The sequence below is a fragment of the Trematomus bernacchii genome, unplaced genomic scaffold (assembly GCF_902827165.1).
Source record: "Trematomus bernacchii unplaced genomic scaffold, fTreBer1.1, whole genome shotgun sequence".
Classification (NCBI taxonomy): domain Eukaryota; kingdom Metazoa; phylum Chordata; class Actinopteri; order Perciformes; family Nototheniidae; genus Trematomus; species Trematomus bernacchii.
In genome coordinates, this window is record NW_022987839.1 from 6162231 (window position 1) to 6188156 (window position 25926).

Genomic DNA, 25926 nt, shown 5'->3' on the forward strand with positions numbered 1-25926 from the left:
TATATGTTGTTGGCAGAACCCTAATTGTCTCTTCTGAAATGTTTCCTTTCTCGTTATCAGTGACTTTCTTCTTAGTTGTGCATCTTTTTTCAAATGTTGCATAGCTCACTTCCAAGTCTTTTAGTTCACCGGGGAATCGTGCACCGACTTGTCTCTGCACACCTTAAAGAATGTGGTGAGGAGGGAGGTAGAAAAGAGAGAGGGAGAAATTACTCAAATACATTTCGCCTCCTCCAGCCACAGAGAAGAGGCAACGTGGCCCAGTTTCCACAATGCCGCATGCCTCGACAGCACACCTCTTTATATGGGAGGAGGAGGGGAGGGCAGGTATGAGGAAGAGAAGCAGGAAGAGACACCCCCCCCAGGCTGAGGATGATGCTTCATTCAGCCTGCAGCAGGTCACGACTTTTAAAACCACTTTATGGGCTCGAGGTAAGAAAACTGGTGTGTAAAACTCCGGCTAAGAAGCAGAGCACTTCTGTAGGATCCAGGTTAATTGACATTTTCAAATGCAAGATAAGTATTGAGGGACTATTTGACTTCAGCGTCAGAGTTTGAGTTTCCCATCCACCCGAAACACCTATTAAACCATACAGAAGCTACCTTATGTTTAACTATTTCCACCTTGATATTTTAACCAATTGTGTGAGTAGTACTGTTAATAGCAGTAGCACATACTAATCTGTCACTAAATGAACATAGGATGCATCATGATGAACTAATTAAACATTGCATTCAGCATGTTTTTTAGACCTAAAGGATAATCACAACATGTTTTGGTAACACTTGTAATGATATAACATTTTGATGGTTTTGTAAAATTGCTCTTAAGAGTACCTTAAAGAAGTTGTATCATTAAGAAGTATGCAAAATGATGCAGCGTGGTTTTCTAAATCTGGTCTTTAAACCTTCTACTCTTTGGGGTAAATATTTGGTGAGAGTATCTATGTATTATATTTTATTATGTATCCGTACAAACACATAGAAACAGGGATATACTGTAAGTATAAATAACAGAGGAGTAAAGTAAGAACAGGCAAGAGTTGTGAAAGCTCTCATCTACTCCCGTCACAATTTCTAAAAATAAAAAACTCTCAATAACTAATATTGTGGGACTAGAGAAGTGAGCTTGTGTATATAAGATCATTTGTGATAGAACTAGGTGGGCAAGTGGATAAGGATCCCTTTAGAAAAGAACCTCATATCAGGAAGGGATTAAAACGCAGAGATTGCACTGAGAAGATGTTCCTGCTAAAGTCTGTATCAGCCATGGAAACAAGAAAGACGAAATGTGGAAGCCGAAGGAGAGTGTTACAAAATGAAAAAAAAAGGGGGGAAATTGCATTGCACAGGAGTTTCAGCTGCTATAACTCGTCTGGCAGTTTTCCATCAATGACTTTCACTCCGGGGATGAAGCAACGCAGAGATTGGAGCCCGAGATAAAAAACTGCTGGCTGAGATTCCTTCAATGAGCATGCAAATCCTGCAAGGTCATTGTGATAGGCAGGGAGGCAGAGAGGCAGGGAGGCAGAGAGGCAGAGAGGCAGAGAGGCAGAGAGGCAGAGAGGCAGGGAGGCAGGGAGGCAGGGAGGCAGAGAGGCAGAGAGGCAGAGAGGCAGAGAGGCAGGGAGGCAGAGAGACAGAGAGGCAGAGAGGCAGGGAGGCAGGGAGGCAGAGAGGCAGAGAGGCAGAGAGGCAGAGAGGCAGAGAGGCAGGGAGGCAGAGAGGCAGAGAGGCAGAGAGGCAGAGAGGCAGGGAGGCAGGGAGGCAGAGAGGCAGAGAGGCAGAGAGGCAGAGAGGCAGAGAGACAGAGAGACAGAGAGGCAGAGAGGCAGGGAGGCAGGGAGACAGAGAGGCAGAGAGGCAGAGAGGCAGAGAGGCAGAGAGGCAGAGAGGCAGGGAGGCAGAGAGGCAGAGAGGCAGGGAGGCAGAGAGGCAGGGAGGCAGCAGGCAAACTAAAATATGCAGAGGTGACAACAATCCAACAGGGAGCTCTGAGGAAACTCTGCACCATGACAGCTATTTTCCAAAGAACATGTTCCAACCTGAGCAGGAAAGGGAGAATTTGGCCCTGAAGCACTCGGGAGCATTCAGGTGTGAAGTGGTTTCTGAGTTTGAGTCAAGTTGTGTAGTGACAAAATGGCATTAGGAAAGTGAACTCAAAACAGCCACGAATCCATCCATAAATGTTACAGCTCCAGCAGAGGTTAATTTCTCTCTATGACAGAAACCAGAGGTCTTATTATTTGGTTAAATGTATCATTTAAGTTGAACTATTACGGCACACTTTGTAGATTAGTGTTGTCTAGAAAGCTAAGATGAAGTGTTCTCTACATCAAAGGGGCAGTGAGACAAATGTAATGAAAAATCTTGATGAAAGATATAAGACTGAAACAGCAGAACTACAGCTTTCTGTTCCCCTTTTTTTTTGGCAATCACGTTTAGAAACAATCATTATGTAGAGGTCTAACTGTAGTCTAAACACCTAGCAGGGTGTTTCACAATTTAAATAAACACAAGTTCATTTGGTGTTTTTGTTTAAGGCTCGTCAGTTGGTCGTGACTTGGTTTATACTTTTTGCAGTTTTGGTCCTATTTCTAAGCGTATTGATTTTGTTGTACCCAACAAATGAAGTACTAAACCATGGAACGTCGCTACAACAAAGTCTTTTCAGATCGTAACCAAGCTAATAGATTATGCATTCTTGTAGATAGAACCTGCAATGTCTGTAAAATCATTAAAGCGCAAAAGCAGAAAGTTAACTATGATGGGTATTTTCAACCGATCTGGTGATCATTTTATCCTTTGAGTTCTTTAGCAAACACATTAACTTAACCTGGGGATTATTATAAAAACCCCTTTTGTATAAGCAATGTGTATGCACTTACAGACTCTCAGTAATTACCTTTCATGAGTGATTGTTATCCAATATGGATTGGAAATGGTGGCCTAAAATAAAAAGATAGTCATCAAATTGTTATACACCAACATTTTGAGTTGTTAAACATTGGCCATAATTGAATCACCCCCTTCTGGCAGAATTCTACGGTCAAAAACGATGCCAAAATCCTCCAGACTATATCTTATTTATTTTATTTCTTGACAGGGATAGTTGGCAATAAACCAGATTCTGATACTCTAAGTACTTACTAGTTATCCTTGAACTCAATAATACGCTGTTGGTATTTTCAAACAAGTCTTAACTAGTGTGGGGGGAAATGAAATGCTGGCAAGCTCTGAGTCAGGCTGAACAACGTTATTGAGCTGCCCTTCTCTACCTGAACAAATGATTCCTCTACAAAAGCTGATCAAATATAAAATCAGAGCTGCAGAGGTTTCTATACGAGTAGGATTCAGTGGTTCAGCCTTCCCTGATACATGTACTGTATTGCAGTGTGAAGCAGAAGCAGCAACAGAAACATGCTTTATGTGATTTGACTTTGTTTTCAAATCTCACTGCCCTTGGGGAAAACAACTGCTTGCTTTTCTCTATTCAGAATACCAGCCAATCATTCGGGCGTGAACCGGTATCTCCGGTCTCAAAATGAACAAAAAGTGTGCCTCATGTGTTTGGCTTCACAGACAGCAAACCTGAATAAAGTACAAAAACCTGCTCAGGACAAACCAGTTCAACGAGACAAAGGAGGCTTGCTGGGTAATTCTCTGATGGATTTAAGTGCATTTTTGAGAAAACTACAACTAGATGACCCGAGTGTGGACTACATTAGGTAGTGTAAATCAACAGAGGATATGACTAAGAGGGAAATAAATACACATCCAACTTGTAGAATAATCTACTAATCTAATCTGAAAGAGGGCACAGTCCAAACAGGAAGTTAAAGCGCTTTAATCCTGCAGGAGAGGAGCCGACTTTAAAGCAAAGAGAGCCGACTGGGTGCAGCTCATTCAGCAGCGTGACTCTGCAGGTCCTTCTACTCTTGTCTAGTCTTTGATTCATCAGAGCAAATCACTCACGGTGTTTCAGACTGGGTGTTTAGAAAGCTGGTTTCTTCACTAGGTTTTACAGAGAGACATTCGTGGCTGCACAGCTGTTTACTGACAGTTTGACAAATACACCCAAAAGCTGTCGAGCTGGCTTTGAACTCGTAAACAATGCAGTTAGCCCTGCCACACGGAAATCTACCCACTCTGCTGAGGAGTTAACATTTCAGCAACTACTGCTAATACTCGCCTAAACATGTCTTAGCTAACTTATGATTCAACACAAAAAAGGAAGCCTTTAGTTATAAAGAGACAGAGAGAAGGCTCAGACGACGTCATTCAGATGCAGTGAACTGGGTAGAGGAAAACAACCATAGTTATATAAATGATTGCATTGGTTGTCAATGACCACAGAAATAAAAATAAAAAAACGACTGATAAAGAAGTCATCTGTGAGCTTTTGGAAAGTGGCACTAAAATGTGTCAAATGGAAATGAAAGAAGCGAGAACATCTTTCTTATCGTACTTAAAGGTGGGGTAGGTAAGTTTGAGAAACCGACTCGAGATCGCTAGAATTTGAAAATACACAACCGGAGAAAATCTGCCCCTTCCTTACAGAGCCCCTCCTCCAACACACACGGACGCGCACATGACCAATGAGGGCACGAGTTAAGTTTGTGCACAGATGGAAGACTGACAGGCAGGTAGGCCATCCAGTTATTTTAGCCGGGCCAGCTAAAATGATTGGTCGTACTTTTTACAGCACCACGGCTTCCACAGATGAAATTTTTTTATGTATTTTTTGTCAAAGCACTTAAGATATTCATTGCTATCGGGATGTTAAGAGCATTCCATGGAATATAACAAAAAGTGTATCTCGAGCCGGTTTCTCAAACTTACCTACCCCACCTTTAACTTTAGCAAAACCGTTTTAATCCTAGATTTATAATTTAAGATAATTGACTCAGTCACCTTTCAGACATCTTATAAGAGCTGATGAACCGTTTTTGAGGTTTTGTCGAACTAGAATCAAGCATGTTAGGCAACAAGTTACCCCCAGGACATGTTTGACTTGCCTGTAGGGACACTCTTAGTTATTTCAGTTATCCCTGAGTCAATGTCCTTTTTAAGTGAAAAAAGGTTAAACCCATGATTTTAAATCCACTAAATGTCTTATTAAAGGAGTTATTATTTTATGGATAAATAGTTCACTTGTAAAAGGAAGTTTTCCATCAACTTGGCTTCCTCGTTCTGCAATTCCTAATAAAGACTGGTCAATATCTCATATGACTAAACCTCACTCACTTTCTTGCTCAACCCAGTGAACAGGATTGTGTTCATACGATCTGGTGTCAGGTTTTCTATAAACTCTTATCACATTGTTTTATGTTACTAGAATAACAACACAGATAAACCTTTACGATCCTACAGAGTATGCCAGCAGAACTAGAACAAAGCTTAAGCCGGGATCATCCTGCCATTGATCCCAAACCAGTTCATATATCTACCGTTCACACACTGCTTTCTTTAGCCTGTGACCACTGCCCTCGTGGTGACATCAACCGAGCCCGGACGATTATAAAAAACGACTTAGGGTGCAGCGACCTCCTGACCTGAAACCTTCGACTTGTGACGTCTAGAAGGAAAACAGCGTAAGCTCTGTGGAGAAAGTATGTCTTTGCAAATGAAGGTTAAACCAGCCTGCATGTTTATAATGAGTGATGAAGTACAGATAGGTTATTTAGAACCATTTCTGAATTACATTTAAATAACAATTACTGTGTTGTGGTATATGCATCTCTACATTACATGTGTGTGCCTCACCTTAAGAATGAAGACCAAAGTAAAGATAAGTCATCAACTAAATGACTAATATATAAACTGTATTATAAGGTAGGGCTGTGCGATTATGGCAAAAATCATTATCACGATTATTTTGGTCAATAATTGATATCACGATTATTAAAAACGATTATCCATTTACTTTTGAAAACATCCATTTATTGAAAAAAAAAATGTGAACAGTATGTTTTTAACAGTTGATTACCCTGAACTTTAAGTATAATTCAACTGAAAAAACAATTACATTTTTTCTTTTTTTTTTAAATAAAATTAATAATCGTTTTATTTCGATTACATTGTTTTCGTAATCGTTGCAAGCCAAAATCTTAATCGAGATTAAAATACGATTAATTGCACAGCCCTATTATAAGGTGATCTATGTTTGGGCTGCAGCTAATTATAATATGTCTTTGTCTGTTATTCTGTCTGTTATCAAGTGATGATAAGTGTAAGTGTGAAAACATAAAAACATTCTCATCAAAATGTCTTGTTTTGTCTTAAAAAACAAAGAAAGATTGTTATTTTAAAACAGACAAATGTAGGTCATAGTCCGTAGCATCAGCAAGCTAATGCTCTATAGTTCATTGGATTTCTTACAATTTGAAAGTTAAGATATGAATGTATTCATTTCTGTATTCGGTCCGGCAGTGGCTCAGTCAGTAGGGGCTTGGACTGGGAGCCGTAGGGTCACCGGTTCAAGTCCCCGACCAGACCTAAAATATGGAGTGTGGACTGCTACTTGGAGAGGTCCCAGTTCACCTCCTGCCCTGCCGTGGTGCCCTTGAGCAAGGCACCGGACACCCCCCCACTCCCATTGCTCCCCGGGCGCTGTGCAATAGCTGCCCACTGCTCCTAGTACTAGACTCCTGGTGCTAGGATGGGTTAAAAGCAGAGAACTCGTCTTAATGGGTCAAGTTAATAATCTCTGACTCCAAACTGCACTGGGGTTAAAGTGCACACTTTCTTCTGGAAAGAGAGAAATGATATTGCACGCATGAGTACACATGGGTAGGGCCCGAGCAAACCTTTATTTATATTGGACCAGGAGATTACGCGGTGCAAACGGCTCTCTCAGAAGTTTGTACAATTCAAATGTTTGTAAGTTTTACCTTCCTGTAACAAAAGATAAGAGATACAATAAGGACATATTAAAATGTGTTGCTGGATTTTGCTTTTATTGTCAATTGAAAACGATGTGATTCAAGATCACAAATACATCTATAACAAACCATGTTTTGAAAAAGGAAACCTTCACCTTGAAATGGAGCAGTTTCAGGCTTGATGTAAATGTATGTTTTAGTCACTAACATGTTATCACCATCAACGTTTACATTACGTTTCTAAGGATTTTCAAACACAACTCGCTGTTCCTTTAAATATATCCTGCTCGGTGAGTCATTCTAAAAGCATAAAATAACAGCTCAATTGTATATAAAACTATAAAAATGAATATCACAGTGCATCGTGTCCTGGCTGCCACCCTGCATCAGTGTCTGTGTGTCTCACAGCCAGCTGTCCCAAACAAACGTTACGTAGCCAGAGCTTATGTAATGAAGCATGGCAAGTGCTTAGCGCATCCTCTCATCATCACCACATCTCTAAGAGTACAAAGTGAACCCTCTCATCTGTACCTTCTGGCTATAGAGTAGCTAAGGGATCCAATAATCAATATTATGGATCCCTGTGAGCGCTCACGGTGAACGAATGGGTAATGCACACAAGTCCTGCCCTAAGGTTGGGAACAAAAGCTGCCAGATCAGTCTGAGTGAGAGACAGAAATACAAAGCTGAGATGAATAGTCACATAATCTCGGGTATATATATATACATTACTTCAGGGATCAACACTCTGCGTGCATGCCATGACAGGGATCAGTGCATTACTAATGAAATACAAAACCGACGGCACATCATTTAAAGATAATTCTCTTAGAGTGCATCCAACACAGTAAATCCAGAAATAAGAATGCCAGCCTACCACCTAGAAAGCTTTGTACCGAGCAGAGCTTTACTTTAAAACACCAGCAGTGTGTGGAGCGATGTGCTGAGTTGGCAAAAAAAAATGTGCACGACGCTGTATTGAAATGGTAGGTTTTGGAAGTTTCTGTATCCCGGCTCAGATGAAGAAGCAGCCTTACCGTCTCACTCTCATCTGGGTACATGCTGCCCTGGAGACGTCCCGCTGCAGAGGGGGGGTGATGGAGCCGCGGTGCAGATGGGGACACTGACGGTGCAGACGGGGACACTGACGGTGCAGAGAAACACAGCAGCAGCCTCTGCCTATTCACAAACTCTCTCTCTGACTGACATGTCACTGTGGCTCACCAGATAATGAAACACTGCACACACTGTTATTCACTCACACGTTCTCTTACATAAACAGGGAGAGAGAGAGAGAGAGATCAGTGATGCTCGCTCTGCCTGAACACACACACACACACACACACACACACACACACACACACACACACACACACACACACACACACACACACACACACACACACACACACACACACACACACACACACACACACACACACACACACACACACACACACACACACACACACACACACACACACACACACACACACACACACACACACACACACACACACACACACACACACACACACACACACACACACACACACACACACACACCACACACACACACACACACACACACACACACACACACACACACACACACACACACACACACACACACACACACACACACACACACACACACACACACACACACACAGATTAGGAAAAGCTCTATAAAGTGAGGAACATTTTGCCCGCTACACCCCCACCCCCTACACACACACACACACACACACACACACACACACACACACACACACACACACACACATCTTCCTTGTCTCTAATCAAAGAAGGGATACAGGGCAGAGTTTACTCTGGATGATCCCCTATAATCACCATCCAGGATATGTATTATACTGCTGACAGTTTGACCCTTCCCGCTCATTAGGAGTCCATCAATTCTCCTGAACCTCTGGAACGGATGAATCTACGTTATGGCAAACACAAGTACATTCTTTATGTCCCTTGTGTTAAATAAAAGAATATTTCTGGACAAGTTTGAGAGCTGTAACTCTTTGCATCTTGGTTGCAATTTTGTAATCACAACTCCCAAAATGTTGTTCATATGTAAATGTATTGAGGTGGTGCCACACGACAGGAAAAACATCATTTCTGGGTCCTTATGTATTACTATGCATTCAGTGACAACCTGAAACACTGGATCAATTCATCATTTCATTGTTTTCATGAAACTATTCCATGTTTGTATTTTTTTAATTATTTTTCTATAATTATTCTCTAAGGATTCTCAACTTGTCTATTCCCGGTTGAAATGTACTCAGTGAATGAGTAAGGTGTAACAGGGTATGAAGGGTGGGTGGGGGTCAAAGTGAGAGAGTGGGGAAAGAAAGGGGATGAGAAAAGATGGAGGCATTAATAGGAGAAGTATGAGGGAGTAGCACAACGTATTTGGCTTATTGAGCTTTACAGATTTTAGATTTGGAAAAGAGAGAGCTAGTATTGGATAGGTACTCCGTGCTCTAAATGAAGATATCAGAATTGGTATCTGGTCACCAAAATCTGTTGATCCCTAGATGGTATATGTTGGTAGGTCCTTATTAACAATAGTTACAATTCATAATGTATAAGAGCTTGTATGTAAGTAAATACAATAAGCTGTCAGTTTAATTTAGACTTTTATCCACACAGTTAAAGGCAGCCGATCCGCCCAGGAATCAATTGTTGTTTAAGCGTTGTAAGCACTCCTGTCAATCAATGAGTAGGACTGCTTTATGGCAATTTTGGATTGAATGTTTTTGTTAATGTGATGAAATGAGCGCTGCAGACAGGTATTTCATTTAGCTGGAGTCCCCCTATGACTTATATTAGGGGACTTTTTAAACCTTAATCTAGTGTAGGAAAGGCAACCAGGGCTGGAGGAGAAGCAGGTGCATTTAAAATGACCACAGACAGGAAAGGAGTGAGGGAGAAAGAAAGAGTGGCAAAGAGAGGTTGTCGAACCTGGCCTTACCCCCGCTCTGTTACACAAGAGCCACACACTCTGCAGAGAGGATCAGCTGCCAGAGCGCCTGAAGAGTGTGTCAGTGTGTGTGATGTTGAGAACAGTACAGAACAGTACTGTAAACCCCTCTGGGCTGCTTCCTAACATTTGCAGTGAGCACACAAAGCTGACACTAACACAGCCTGTCCTACTCCACAGAGACTCTACATCATATTCACAAACTAAAGGTTGTTTCATGGTGAATTTACGGAACATTTAAAGTCATTGAGAGGCTTAAATTGCCAGAAAGAATCCACAAAACAAACGGTGTAAAAACTGCAGCATAGACGTTGTCTTGGTTAATCAATAGAGTGGTTCAGGGATGATATGTTCTATAAGGTTAGTCAATAAACAAACTACATGACGGTCACTTTGTATCACCAGCGCTAAGCTAAAGGCGGCTAATGTTCGGTGTGATGACGTCCAGTGGTTTCATTTAGTCACTTTTTAGCAACTGCTATTTTTATGACACATAGAAGCTTCAGAAATTCCCCAGTGGGTTTTTACTGACTTATTTATGTCGTAGAACAAAAACACAAACATCTCTTAAGTTTCTGTTAGGCACAGATCTTAAAGGTCACCTATTATGCAAAATCCACTTCTTCATGTCTTCTCTACATCAACATGTGTCCCCTCTTCTTCATGTCTCTTCTACATCAACATGTGTCCCCTCTTCTCCATGTCTCTTCTTCATCAACATGTGTCCCCTCTTCTCCATGTCTCTTCTACATCAACATGTGTCCCCTCTTCTTCATGTCTCTTCTACATCAGCATGTGTCCCCTCTTCTTCATGTCTCTTCTACATCAACATGTGTCCCCTCTTCTTCATGTCTCTTCTACATCAACATGTGTCCCCTCTGTGGAAAGAGACTCTGAAAGTTTCAGGAACAAAGATTCTCTCTCTTTTTGTCCTGATCCATTTATATAAAAACCTGTCTGAAAATGAGCTGATCAGATTTTGGCCACTTTATGATGTCATGACGATGTTTTGGCTTGTGTAACCATTAGCCAATCAGCAACCAAGGTACACTTTTTTCCCCCAGGAAAGTACCATCTCTCAGCAGGGACTAAAAATGGGGGTAAAAGTTCCCGAGATTAAGTGCTCTTTTGGGTGTGAACGCGACATAAGGGGTACTAACGGAACTAAATGCGAAAAGTACGGTGAAAAGTACTCCGGTGTGAACGCGGCTATTGTGTTCTTTTTAACCAAATATCTCTCAGAGGGGCGTGGGGAGTGGCTCCTTATTTTCATCTGAAGTAACAGACAGAGAATCAGCACTTTTGAAACAGGGCTGAAACAGAGGGGATTATGGGATGCTGCAATGATCTGTTTGGTATTTGGAGCCAAACACTTCAGAGACATATTCTGTATATATCTGAGACCTATAATATATTGATGGAAAACAGTATAATAGGGGACCTTTAACTTAGGCAACCAACCACAACTAATACCTTTAAAATCCATTGACTTTGATCAAATGCCAGATATTTAGAGGCTCCAGCTTCTGATTCTCTCTTTGTATTAAAGGATAGTGAAAGAACTTTGTATTCAGAATATATTTAAATAATGACAATGACCGTGAGCTGCAGCCCTAATGAACAGCATGTCATTGTTGTGACTGTCAGTCAGCGGGTGGGCTCAACTGGGAGAGAAGTGGCTTTGTGACAGAAGGTCAACGGTTGTAACAAACAATCTGTCAGGAAACATGGCGGAGTAAGATAAGAGGGAAGAGAAGAAACATACACAAACAACTCTGTGTAACATGAAATAATGGCGTGAAAGAAAGTCTGGGAGGACTGCTTTTTGAATTTCAATGTTGCTCCCCTTCTGTAAACAGTTAACGACATCGTGCCCTAAAGCCAGGCATTTCATAGTGAAGCTAAACTCATTCACTTATTTTATTTCTCTTCTAGGGGATCGTTCCGCTCCGTGTCTGCTAGCATAAGACAAATACATCATCTTAAATATGAGAAGATTGTTGGTTTGCATTACAGTGAGTATAGACTTCATTTATAAACATAACTAAATACAAAATGTCCCATGCCTGATCCAGGACCAATGGAAAGTGGACTTTTCAAAAATGCAATAAATGATTGCTTTATTTAAAATGATTTACAAAATGGAGCCAATTGTTTATTGTGCTTCCATCTGGAGGTCCTCAGCATGAACACATGAGGGACCCTCTGGAAGAGATGATGATTTAGCATCTAAATGACCCTGCAGTGCGTTCTGCCAACATTTGATATAATAAGCCTTTTTTAATATGAAGGAGAATTAACAGTAGGGCAGATGGTCTGGCTCCCATGAACAGATCCCTCAGTCTCTGTGTGTGTGTGTGTGTGTGTGTGTGTGTGTGTGTGTGTGTGTGTGTGTGTGTGTTGTGTGTGTGTGTTTGTGTGTGTGTGTGTGTGTGTGTGCCGTGTGTGTGTGTGTGTGTGTGTGTGTGTGTTTGTGCCGTGTGTGTATGTGTGTGTGTGTGTATGTGTGTGTGTGTGTGTGCCGTGTGTGTGCGTTCGTGCCGTGTGTGTGTGTGTGTGTTCGTGCCGTGTGTGTATGTGTGTGTGTGTGTGTGTGTTCGTGCCGTGTGTGTATGTGTGTGTGTGTGTTCGTGCGTGTGTTCGTGCTGTGTGTGCGTTCGTGCCGTGTGTGTGTGTGTGTGTTCGTGCCGTGTGTGTGCGCGTGTGTGTGTGTGTTCGTGCCGTGTGTGTGCGCGTGTGTGTGTGTGTTCGTGCGTGTGTTCGTGCTGTGTGTGCGTTCGTGCCGTGTGTGTGTGTGTGTTCGTGCCGTGTGTGTGCGCGTGTGTGTGTGTGTGTTCGTGCCGTGTGTGTATGTGTGTATGTGTGTATGTGTGTGTGTGTGTTCGTGGCGTGTGTGTGTGTATGTGTGTGTGTGTGTGTGTTCGTGCCGTGTGTGTGCGTGTGTGTGTCTGTGCGTGTGTTCGTGCCGTGTGTGTGCGTTCGTGCCGTGTGTGTGCGTTCGTGTGTGTGTTCGTGCCGTGTGTGTGCGCGTGTGTGTGTGTGTTCGTGCCGTGTGTGTGCGTGTGTGTGTGTGTGTGGGTCTTGCGTGTGTGTATGTGTGTGGGGTGTGTGTGGTGTGGTGTGTGTGTGTGTTGTGGTGTGTGTGTAGGTGTGTGTGTTGTGTGTGTGTGTGTGGGGTGTGTGTATGTGTGTGTGTGTGTGTGTGTGTGTGTTGTGGTGTGTGTATGTATGTATGTGTGTATGTGTGTGTGTGTGTGTGTGTTCGTGCCGTGTGTGTGCGTGTGTGTGTGTGTGTGTTCGTGCCGTGTGTGTATGTGTGTGTGTGTGTGTGTGTGTGTGTGTGTGTGTGTTCGTGCCGTGTGTGTGCGTGTGTGTGTGTGTGTGTTCGTGCCGTGTGTGTATGTGTGTGTGTGTGTGTGTGCGTGTGTGTGTGTGTTCGTGCTGTGTGTGTGCGTGTGTGTGTGTGTGTGTGTGTGTGTGTGTGTGTGTGCGTGTGTGTGTGTGTGTGTGTGTGTGTGTGCTCATATATAAAAGCTAGTGTCTTTGCAAACCGGACAGAAATGAATGTGTGTGAGGAGGATTAATGAATGACTGGGTTAATGAATCATTTGATGTGCAACGGACGTGCATGTTCAGTATGTGCCTGGAAGGGTGTGTTCTGCCACTCCATGTATACAAAAGGTGTGACGGTGTAAAGACATCCACTTGCCAACTAAGCATCCTGCCACACAATAAGTAATCAAAGAAATGAGGAAGTGCTTCCTCCCATCAATCATCCTGTGAGAGTCATTACAGCTTTTTAGTTGATTACAGCTGTCATAAGAAGCCATGGGAGTCTGGGGGGTTGAGTGGGAGTTATTGACAGGTTCAATCAGCGGTGGGGGTGTAGAGATAACTCTTAAGTGGCTGGTACTTCTAAAAGTGAGACGCTAAGCAAAAAACTGTGCAAAAACAAGTGTGCCAAACTGATTTATGGACTTCTTTGAGATGATTTTAGAGTCCTTTAATATGAGTTTCTAAATGAAAGAGTGTCTCAAGACTTGCAGACACACTGGAAACATCCAGAGACAGACAGAAGTTAACTGGGAGTGTTGCAGCGTAACAGTGTCAGGCTGCTATAATGAAGAGGGGAGTTATGGGTGGACTAGGCTAATCTTTATAACACTAACGGAGCGTCAAGGCAGCAAAACATCATGCTTACAGTCAAGATCTGTCAAAAAAGGGTTGCATTTGGGTTCAATTGTGTAATCAGTCGATGTGAGACACGAAAAAGCCACAAGAATAAATATACTTTTTGATTTAAACTTGATGTGATTGCCTTGTCAGATTGATCTTAAACACACCATTTAAAGCGCCTGAATATTAGTTATCATTTATAAAGTATTTTCCGAGTTTTCTTTGTCTCTTTTTGGTGCTGCTACTTTTTATTCATTTGTGCCTATTTATGTTAGTGCAGTGACAGTCTACCAGATGTTGTTTTACCTAACTATGATGACAATATAAGTATTCTGATTTATCGATGCATAATTACATTTCCTGTTGATTCATAACTCCAAAGTGACATTGATTTTGTCATTTAATCTTAGATAAACAAACTGATATTGTAAGTATTATAGATCCTGTTCATTCATATGCATACATGACTTACTGACTGCTGGGTATCAAATAAGACATTATATCAGGCTTTTCATTAGTCTATCCAAATCTATACATCCAATATCAGCTGCCTTTCTTAAACATTATATTAGTAAAGCTACCGAGAGCTATAAACTCCTTTATACATCCACATTAAATGTAACTTTATCAACTCCAACGGCCACAACACTAAGAGAGATCTGATCAGAAACACTGAGTGATATGTCGCCAAATTCCTTAAGTGACGTTCTAATACACCGAGCACTCAGTGTATTCAGCATTCTCAGTTCTTCTGTGCAGTCGGACTGTTATGATCCCACAGGAAGAGGAAAGCAGAATGGATGGGGCGGTGCAGTGAAGCAGCAAATTAAAACACACTGAGACCTTGACAGCCTTTATATTTACTGGCTGTAGGGAAACGTCTGCTTCAGTGAATACGCTGTCCAATCCACGTGGCTCGGGGCTTTGAGACGTATCGCATGCATGATGACGTGTCAATAGATATCTCTGCTGGTAACCTGACTTTTTCAAAATCAGAACCTATGGCTGTTGGGCTCAGAAGAAAGATGAATACTAATGTTGTGACGGGTCTGCGGTGTTTCCAATCATGCCTTCACCACGAGTCACTTTATAGATGCACTGCAGCACATCTCCTCTAAACTATGTTCTGCTTTGGATGCAGAGAGCATTACAGAATGGGGTAGGTGTTGGGGATACTAATAAAGGAAAAGTATTGTTTGCGAGTGAAAGAAAAGCTTTCTTTTAGGCTGGCGTCACACTGTCCCGAAATTACCACCAAATGGACACACGAATATGGAACTGTGAATTTCGCACGAAGATGGCCCCGAACTTGGTCAACAGCCGAGCAACAGCCGAAGCAAGTACGATGCCTACAGAAGGCCACACGATGGCACCCGAACCACACACTCCGTCACGGTGTTTCCATAGCAACAACAACTTTCTGTCAACAGCGTAAACTCACCTTCAAAATAAAAGCATCTAAATAAAACAGGAAGTTAACCTAAATTACATTTAAGACATACAACTGCAACGAAAGTAACAAAACCAATGTAATATCCTTTTCAGTTTCACAGAACTATAATACGATGGCTACACGACGGCTTCACGTAGTCGTGTTGCCTTCCTAAGACAATCGGGCAGATTCTTGTTTCCTTCGTATTGTCTTCGTGAGGCGAAAAATGGGTGATGGCGCCGATGATCACACGAAGATGACACGATTTGACAAGATGTCCTCACGATGGCCTTACGAAGGGCAAAATGGACACACGAATTCAACACGAAAATGAACCTTCGCAAGGTCTTTCGGCAATTTTTTGGCATGCCAAAGATTTTGCCACCGCTCACGAAGTTGCTGCCGGAGCCTGAGAAACTCCACCGGCGGTCATACGATGGCTTAAGATGCCCTCGCGAATGGCCCGATGTTACGATCAGAGCCGAATTTGAACATTTCCTTTATCGTGTGTCCATCTGGTGTCAATTTCGGGACAGTGTGACGCGAGCTTTACCAAACTACTGATCTGCCAGAAATGCCTAAATGCAATTAAACTCATTTCTAGCTTCTGTTAAAAACCTGACCTGATCTAAGCTGAAGAACTAGCAAAAACTACACTTCCTGTAACTTCCTCACAACAAAGGCCATTAGCAGTAAAGTCCTACACACGGCTCTGTGCTTTACTGCCGCTGACATTTTTATCTCAGGAAATTAGCATTAAGCAGCTAAATTAATTGTGTAAGAACGGACAAAAAGGGGTCTGAAGTAGCAAGCTTGCTAAGTGACTTTAAAAGGTTTTGTTTTCTAAAAAGCGGTTGCTTGCTAATGGTCAACAGTGCAAATTCAAGTTCCCCAAAGTTGAACCGTCACATTAGTTAATGTCACCGTTGCCAGGAAATGCACAGCTGATTGCAACTCCATTTTAAATAACTGATTTGTTCTACTTTTTCACTGTTTTTTTTTAATTCTAGGAAAAGTCCATACTATTTTAAATGAGTCTCTCAGATTTAACCAAAATTAAGTAAGCGGTGTTTGAGCTATTGGATGAATGCCCATTTTGCAACATTGGCCACAAAAAAAGGACATGTAACAATCCCAAACTTCATTAAAAAGACACTTAGCGGTTTATCGTGCTAACAAACAAGGCGAGGATGACAGAGCAGCGGCTATTGAAAGATGACTCGCCACAAAAGTAGGGACAAAGTGGCCCCAAGTGTCATGGCAGCCAGTGGGGCAGATAAGCGCCTGCAATGAACTGTGCAGCTCCACAGACACACTCAGTCAGTCAGCACTGCCTAACAGAAGGAGCTGGAAATAAGAAACAAGAACTGGCAGATGGAAAACTCTCAGCTTTGTGGTTTTATATCCAGTCATTGTTGCCATCAAATCAGAGTTACAAGGTCCGACGTTTAAAAAGTTAGACAGAATCACTCTCTGTGAACCAGTCAATCCTAAAAAAATGCAGGTTCAATCGCAGGTCAAATATACATTTAAGAGTCTTACACATTTTGTCCTTAGTGATTTTAGTCTGTTTCATGTTTCTCGTCTTAAATATTTCTCTTTATTGATGTTCTTCTGACAATAAAGTATTATCGTATCATCTTAAATGATTACACTACAGGAAAGGAACGACTTGAGAGGAGAGAATATGAGAGCAGAGGGGGGGGGGGGGGGGGGGGGGGGCTGTTGTCCCCAGCAGCATGCTGACAGGACAGAGGAAAAACAAACAAGCCACCCGCTGAAACTGGTTTCACATCGTCAGCTTCTACGCTCACGAGCATTGTGGGTATTTCTGTGTCCACCGGATCAAACACCATCAATCACTTAAAGAATAGCGGGGTGCTAACAACGTCATTTACACATCCGGTGAAGAATGGATGAAGTGGAGGTGATGGATAACACATGACATCATTTCTTTCCATAAAAAATTCAAACATGACAACGATATAAAACACACTCCTGATCATTTTGACAAGCTTTCATAAATAAATAAAAGTCTTCACCCATTATTAACAGTAAGTATCTGAAAGAGTAAGATATTAAAAACAGAGAAGCCACATTACGTGTTGTAATGTTTGCAGATCAAATGGCTCCCAGGATGAAAGCAAATCACAGAGTTTACTTCCAGACTAAGCGAGACTGATTGTCTTGATTACCAAAACAAGCTCGACTACTCTGACCTTTTCCCCGGCCGTCTGAATGGCACACAGAGGGCCGAGGGAGGAAGGAACTGCATTGTGGGCCGAGCTGCTTTTAGAAAATGTACGCACTTTGAAATTGAATACACTCACTTTTAGATAACCTTTAACAACATGCCGAGTCAGTGATTACGTCATTGTGTTCAATCAGCACTTGGAAAAGTAAAGATGACAATGTCGATGTGAAACCAACTTGCTGTAATAAGTTCACGAACTTAAATCAAGAGTAATGTGAAAAGAAAATGTAAAGAAAGTCAATTTTAGAGGTCCCCCAAGAATATGCGCGTTTCTCAGAAAGTGTATTTATTTAGTATAATCTTCCCTATTGTCTGCTATAACTTTACAAACATTTGTATTGAATACTGGAGCTGCAAAACAGTTTAAGGTTCACATTTTAAGTGTGGCTATATTGTAGTTATAGAAATAGGAAAATTATAATGGAAATGAATGTAAAAAAAATGCACTTTGAATGTTGGGGGGGGCGTATTTATTACGTATTCTAGTAAAAGTTCCACAAACTGTCAAAGCACTATACATGTGTGACTTGATTGTAACTAATCAAACAGGTCTGCACCCGGCGGTAGCACCACACAGACCTGGTTTCTATGTTCTCTCCGGCTTTCGTTCAGCAGCAGACCGAGCTAATGATTTCAGGAACAGACGCCCCGCTGACCGGGCTCACATGAATCAGCTGCCTCCTCTCGCTGAGGCTTTCTGACGGAGCTGAGCTGCCTCTGTCTGCACCTCAGTAGCTTTAGGCCAGCAGTGACAGATCAACATCAAACTGTTCTACAACACGTTGTCATTTAGGTCAGGAGGTCAGATCGCCTTAACATGAGAGAAATAAGTCAAACCAACTGCAGAAAGAAACATCGCTGCAATATTCAAATGGCGCCAATACAGACAACTGCTGTAGCTTTAATGGAACGCTTAGCAATCCCTTTTAGTTCAGGTTTATTTTCATTGGCTAAGCTGCAAATGATCTCCGCTGCTTAATCGTGGATGCCACTTTATTGATTGCCATAATTGTTTGTATATTGAGGGGGTTTGACAGGAGGTGTTGGTAACCGAAACTCGGTTTTCAATAAGAAGCCAATCCACAATCCCAGGAGCCGGGTACCCACAAATGAATGAAGTGTAAAAATAGTAATCTTATTTCTGATTTGTTGAAATTCAAACGAAACACAACCCTAATTTAGAGTACTGTACAATTATAAAACAGCGGTCTGCAACATTGACAATGGTCAGAAATCGTAGAAATGGCTGCAAACAGCTCTATTGCGTTATATGTGTCCCAGACTTTGAAGCCTGTGGTTTTTTTTGTGTGTTGCTGAGTAACTATAAAAAGCGATTGGCTGAGAAACCTTAGCTTACAGGATCTGGATCGGTCCCCAGATTTTGAACCGGGTCCTGGAGCCAAAATGAGTGTCAACCCAAGCTTTGCATGTATAAAAACAAGCACAAACAATTTCTTTAAATGTGACTTTACCTGGAGGAGCTCGGTGGAGCTGCTGCTGAGCTCGTCTCCTGACTCCGAGTCGTTGGTGCGCCTCTCCTCCCCCGCAGAGTCCGTCCTGCGGTCCACGTCCAGCGGGGATCGCTCCATGTCCGGGGATCGGGCTCTGGTTCGGGGCAGAGTGCTGGACTTTTCTCTCTGAGCGGGGAGGTGGGCTCCACCGTGGTGAAGGATGTCCGCCAGAGCTCGGTCGTGGTCGGTGGGGGTGGTGGGGGGGTCGTGATGGTTGCTACTGTTCTTGCGCTGGGTGGGCGGGCTGAAGTTCCCAGAAGAGGCGGTGTGTGCAGAGGGGGAGCGCCGGTAGTTGGACTCGTGTCTGTGGAGGATGTCCGCAGGTCCCAGCTCCAGACTGATAGGCTTCACCCACAGTACACCCCCGCTTTGTGGAGTTGGGTTTCCAGGGGCAGCAACAGGAAGAGGAAGGGTTTTGGGAGGGGGCATGAGAGCTTTACGCACTTCACGGACATACTGAGCGGGTACGTAGAAAGGTTTAGTCCCTTCCTCCTTCCTCACCTGCCACCAGTCCTCGTTGCTTTTCTTGACCAACATGAAGCATTCCCCCTGGTGGATGGTGATGAGGCGGTCCTTGGACTTGTATTCATAGTCGTACTCCACCTCGATGTAGACCTCGCCCGGGGCAATAGGCAGCTCCGCCATGACGCCTCCGACTGTCCGCCAGGCAGCTCACCGCGAGAGGAACACTTTGATTAGCATGGCTTCCTGAGCAGAGCTGGAGGGAGAACAAGGACTAAAGTAAGTGTCTGACACATATATCACATAAATCCATTTGCTATTTTATGTTCCACAATCAATTAAATCAATACCTGGCCTTGAAATATGCTTCTTGGGGGTAACGGAGGTGTATCATATAGTGTTAAAGCCCTTCAGGACATTTGATATACATTTATTATAGTAATACACACTTTACTAAGAAATCCTTCTACACAAAAAGACAGTTGTTCGTTTGTAAGTTCTAGCAGCAAACGTTAGGAATTTGTTTTGAACAAAAAAAGAAGATTTGGGGGGTAACAGTTGGGAAATGGTGCTTAAATAATGTTGAAGCATTCATTTTCCCTCAGAAAGGGGGTAATAAATAATACCTGAACTCCTTGCTGAATATTCTCCCCCGCCTCTCTCTCTCTCTTTTCAGTCTATTTTCAGTAGTACTACATCATATTAACAAAAATCTTTACAAAAGTAAATAACAATCTTAGAGTTTATCTCCATTAGTCTTTGAAATATATTTATAAAATCTGAAAATATGTGTTTGAAAGCACTTTTCCACCGAATATGAACAAATGAATCAAACTCAAATCGATTAGTCTTTGTATCTATGTCTCTGTCCTTCGCTTTCCTTGACAACCGTTCATCCGATTGTCTTCACACTTGGCGGGAGTATAACTGACAACACAAGGAAGTGACGAGTGTGAAGTTATTTGGATGAGCGGTTCTTGCACTTTAAACCGGTGGAAAGGAGCTTCAGAGTGGCACATACTGTCAGACACAAAGAGGGGACATGGTGTTCTTTTACCACTATAACCCTTGTTTTCTGTCCGTCTCTGTCTCCGTCTCCGTCCCTCTGTCTGATAATGACAGCCAGTAAAACAAACCTGAGGCATGTTGCAGCCGAGTCACACAAATAGTTTTCTGCTGAAGTCACATGTGCACACACTCTCTATTACAACACGAGGCGCGGCTCCAGCACACCTTGAGCAAACTGAGCTCTAAAGAGTCTGTTTCTAAAGTTATTTAAAAAATGCTAATAACTCAACTGACGGTGACAACAAGAAGAAGGCAAAGGAGCTGAACCTTAGTTTAAAAAATACACATCTTACCTGTAGTGGAGGGCAAATACAAACTAAAACAAAGGCCACGACAAAACCAATAACACTACACAACTTACAAAGACATCAGATTGCTGCAAACAACACAGCCTGCCGACGTGTAAACGTGAATCTTGAAGTTGTTTGTGGTTTAGACTGACTGGCAGGGGGGGGGCAGGGGGGGGGTGACACATTATTAAAGCTTTCAGGAAGAATACTTTTATATTTACCTATTGAGTTTCAAATGTAAGCGTCATTACTTCATTCTCATTCAACAGCCTAGAGCAGGGGGGTCAAATTCATTTTCATCACGGGCCACATCAGCATTATGGTTGCACTCAAAGGGCCGGTTGTAACTTTAAGACTATATAAAAATACATATATATAAATATTTAATGTATATAAAATAATGTATTATATGACATTATTGCCATCAGATAGGGTAATAACTTCATAATTAACTACGTCTGAAAGCAGAAGTCTAGGGCAAATAATGGCAAGTCTCTTCAGTGCGCATGGCACAAAATGATTTAAAAAGAAAAGCCCAATTCTGGAAAAAAAGTCAAATTCTGAGAAAAAAAGTCAAATTTGAAATGCATTATGGGACATGTAGTTTATGGGCAACGTGCTTCTGTAAAGTAGCCTGTAACCGTATAATAAACGTATTAAATTCTTTGCAAGTTCTTGTGGGCCACATAAAATGAAGTCACGGGCCGGATTTGGCCCCCGGGCCGCGAGTTTGACACCCCTGGCCTAGAGTAAAAGAGGCTGTACTGGGAACCCTTTGGTCTTCTTAAAAGTTCCTCTAATCTTTTTGTATGACCGTAAACTGTGGAGTTGACTGCCTCTGATTATTAGAATAGCTCTCTCTGTATACAGATCTGTTTTTTAATGTTAAAGTCCTATCATTGCTTTTTAAATGTGTTTGTGTTTCATTTATTGTTTTCTTATTAATGGGTTTTATTGTAATTTTTTGTAATTTTTTGTCCAACAAAACAACATTGATTTGTTGATTCTAATTGAAGCACTTTGGGCTCTTTGTTTGATTAAAGAGTTTGTATAAAAGTCAACTTAGTTGTGTTGAGTTCATTTCCTAAGCTTTTTAAAACTAAATAAAGTTCCCAAGACGTGTGCCCCCAGCTGAGCTCCAGCAGACATTATGTAATCTGCATTAAGTGGCAGGATATTACTGTAGGATATTACAGCTTCAGTAGCAGTTAATGCAGGATATTATAAGCACATTCATAGTAGGGCTGAACGATTAATCGCATATTCAGGTATGAATATGAGAATATGAGTTATGAATATATATATATATATATTTTATTTTTTTTGGGAGGGGTGCCTAAGTTGATTACATATGATCAAATGGAATAATTCAATGTATACGACAGTGCCATAGCTAAGTGTGTTAGGTCTAAAGGTGTGTTTTGCTCCGCTCACCGGTCCCTCACAGCGGGCAGAGCTGCAGGTGCTGATCTCTCTCTCTCGCGTCCGGTTATACTTCACTCGCGTTTATGTCCAAATCCATCAGATCTAGCTTGTTCTTGCTAATGATGGCTGCTGCCCCTCCCTACACGCAGATCACGCAGACTCAAACCTCATCTTATGCCCAAATTCCAGCTGAGAGGGTCTTCTCTACAGCTGGCCTGATTGTGAATCGCCTCCGCACCCGCCTCTCCGCTGAGCATGTAGACATGCTCATATTCATTCTTGTTTATATTAAACAAGAATGAGTATTGAATAGCTGCATTCTGTGCATAGGCCCTGTTACAGGTCGTTGATCTCTGTTGTGATAGGGTTACGTTACCCTAACCCGTTATGTTGTTCGTGTATGATCCCTCTTTAATTTAAAAACCAAGTTATGTTTTAAGCATGAAAGCTGTAGGCCTATAGCTGTCAACTGTTCAAACTGTGATCACCAGTTCAATACATTTGACAAATTCGACTTGGTTTCTATATTTATTTGAACATGTATTTATTTATTTTTTTTTTTTTTGTAAAAATGTTTCCCACATTTTTTTTTTTTTTTTATAGGATATGTACATTTCGGTTAATCGGTTAACCGTTTTTTTGAGGGTCGAATATTCGAATATACATTTGCTTTCAAATTCCCATCCCTAATTCATCAGTAAGTTACATCCAGGAAATACTTTGCCTTAAACACTGAGAATAGGATTTGAATGGACGATCAAGGCAAGACGTCTCTTTCAGCTTCTTATATTTATGATGCAGACACAGAGCAAGCAGCCCAACCCCACAACAACAAATACCTTTCATTGCCAATGATGGAGATTATTGATAGAACATTAAGTTACCATTCAATTTTGATCCAGGATTGATCCATAATGAGCATGTAAAACATTATCTAAATCCTACAAGCGAGATGAGCTACGCCCTTTTATAGCACATTCCTTTAAAGTCAGTAAACTAAGGGTTTGGCAGCCATTCTGTAATATTGCTATGTGGCATCTCTCTTGTGCGATAGCTTATTTAGAGGTATGTGATCAGGTGTGATTAAACCAACAGCGCCTGGATTACGGCGATACGGTGACGGATGATATCATCTGGGATTACCTCGCTGGCTAACACACACTGAGGGAAATCACACAGATCCATCGGCTAAACAGAGTGTCTATTAGCCAAATGAGACAACACACAGCCTCTGATGCCCATAGGTCACAGTCAGCACACACCATAGATAACTGAAGCATTGGTTGATACGTGAATTAGCTTTTTCATTAAAGTGTTGCTGGAAAAAAGACAGCGCTCTTGTGTTTGATCTGATCCTTGTGTTGAAGACAGGGCCAAGATTGGGAAATGTGCCAGCTTTCTAATTAATAAGTCTTATTTACTAAACATTTTCACAAAAAACAACATGTATCATTTAAAAATGATCAGGATTAGTATTTCAGTTTTCATCGAGCCTTCCCTCACAGTAGATTAAGTATAAACAGTAGATTTGATCTGTGCACATTCCTGCACTTAAAGCTCCATTTCACAACATGTCACAGTGTTGCATTTCATATAAAAACTCTGTGGTTTGTCCAGAGTCAGTTTCTTAAAGGTCACCTATTATGCTAAATCCACTTGTTCCTGTCTTTTCTACATCAACATGTGTCCCCTCTGTGTAAAGAGATTCTGAAAGTTTCAGGAAAAAAGATTCTCTCGCTTTTTGTCCTGATCCATTTTTATAAAAACCTGTCTGAAAATGACTATTTATATTTTGTTGCACGGTTGAAAATGTTTCGTATCTTGTATTTTGAGGTGATACTGTGACATGTAATTTTTTTTTTTTTTAAACGGTTTTAATTAGGTCAACTGAAATATGCGTCATATCCTGCTACGGTCCTGCACCAGCGCCTTTTCTTGCAGGCGAATAACCTGACCCCCGGCTCGATGAGCGAACTATGGATACATCAAAGAAAATAAAAGTATCTGAGGAACACAGAGGGTTTAATTCTGCGAGAACAGAGTTATCTGCTTTCACAGCAAACAATGCTGGCTCACCGGTATGTTTGATATGTAGAGAGAAGTTGTCAAAGGTGCTGCAGCCTTTACGTATGGAGGAGAAACACGGAAGAGGAAGACAGCTGACGATCTCCAGTCATAATTCAATCAGTTAACTCCTTCTAGGGTGCAGCTATATGTTTTATTTATTTCAAAGTGGGCCCATTTTAATTATTTATTTTCTTCAAATGTGCAGAGGACTCCCCAAGTGCTGTGTTGATTTATTTTAAAGTAGGCCTGTGTATTTTTTTTAATTCTCCTTATAAGAGTTCTTTGTTTCTTATTAGAGGTAAACAGTTTTATATAATCTAATAAATAATAAATGCAAAGAAACTGTAGTTTTTGTCTATGATGTAACAATATATACAACTTTATAAGATATCAAGCTATCAAATATGTTTTGCGGCTCTAGACAAAAATAATTGGTGGAAAAGGGGGCAAAATGGCTCTTTAGGTCAAAAAGGTTGCAGACCCCTGAACCAAGGACTGTTTAAATGCATGTTAAATGCCCAGGATTCGGCGCCACTCGATGACGTAGTATACTTGAAATAGTGGCTCTGGAGCCGCTTTACTCGACATTGAGAAATGGCCAGAGAATCAGCACTTTTGAAACAGGGCTGAACCAGAGGGGATTATGGGATGCTGCAATGATGTGTTTGGTATTTGGAGTCAAACACTTCAGAGACATGTTTTGTATATATCTGAGACCTATTATATATTGATGAAAAACAGTATAATAGGGGACCTTTAAGTTGTGACACATCCTGTCTTTCACCAGTTCTGGGAATAATAACTAAAAGCAAATTGAGGGATTACCTTCTCTACCCTGCTTAACAGAAACTATGACATTCTTTAGCGAGTTCATTCAGGAAGTATTGCTTCTCTCTTGATTGTCTGGGAAGTTAAATCTCTGCGGAAGATAGACAAAAGTTAATTTCCTGCTGTCCTTTGCAACATTGCCCTGGTTGTTTGCTTTTCACTAATTCACTCCTCGTCAATATCCTGCCAGAGTTCTTAGGTTCATCACAAACCCGTCTGACAGCTGTTGGTTCAAATAGTCACGAGACGGAAAAACCAAACATCATCTCACATAATGTACTGCATCTGAAACCAGTTGTATTACCGCTGTGATAGCACGTCTTTCACTCGTAACAGCTCACATGTAAATGTATAAGATACATGCAGATATATGTCAGATCCATGTATCATGATTAAAGGTGGGGTAGGTAAGTTTGAGAAACCGGCTCGAGATACACTTTTTGTTATATTCCATGGAATGCTCTTAACATCCCGATAGCAATGAATATCTTAAGTGCTTTGACAAAAAATCCATAAAAAAATGTCATCTGT

At 41.6% G+C, this 25926-nt stretch overlaps 1 protein-coding gene across 8 annotated transcripts in view; it reads right to left on the bottom strand.

Annotated features, from left to right (window-relative positions):
* LOC117500180 (rho GTPase-activating protein 12-like) overlaps positions 1-25926 on the bottom strand; it is a 68934-nt gene that overhangs the window by 39577 nt on the left and 3431 nt on the right. For 7 of the 8 annotated variants that reach the window (XM_034152933.1, XM_034152931.1, XM_034152932.1 and 4 more), the window contains exon 2: positions 19217-19973. In XM_034152933.1, the coding sequence (XP_034008824.1) occupies positions 19217-19900 (684 nt within the window). In that variant the 5' untranslated portion in view covers positions 19901-19973. Of the gene's footprint in view, positions 1-7921; positions 8039-19216; positions 19974-25926 lie in introns of those variants that run through there. The other variant, XM_034152939.1, reaches the window with a different exon arrangement.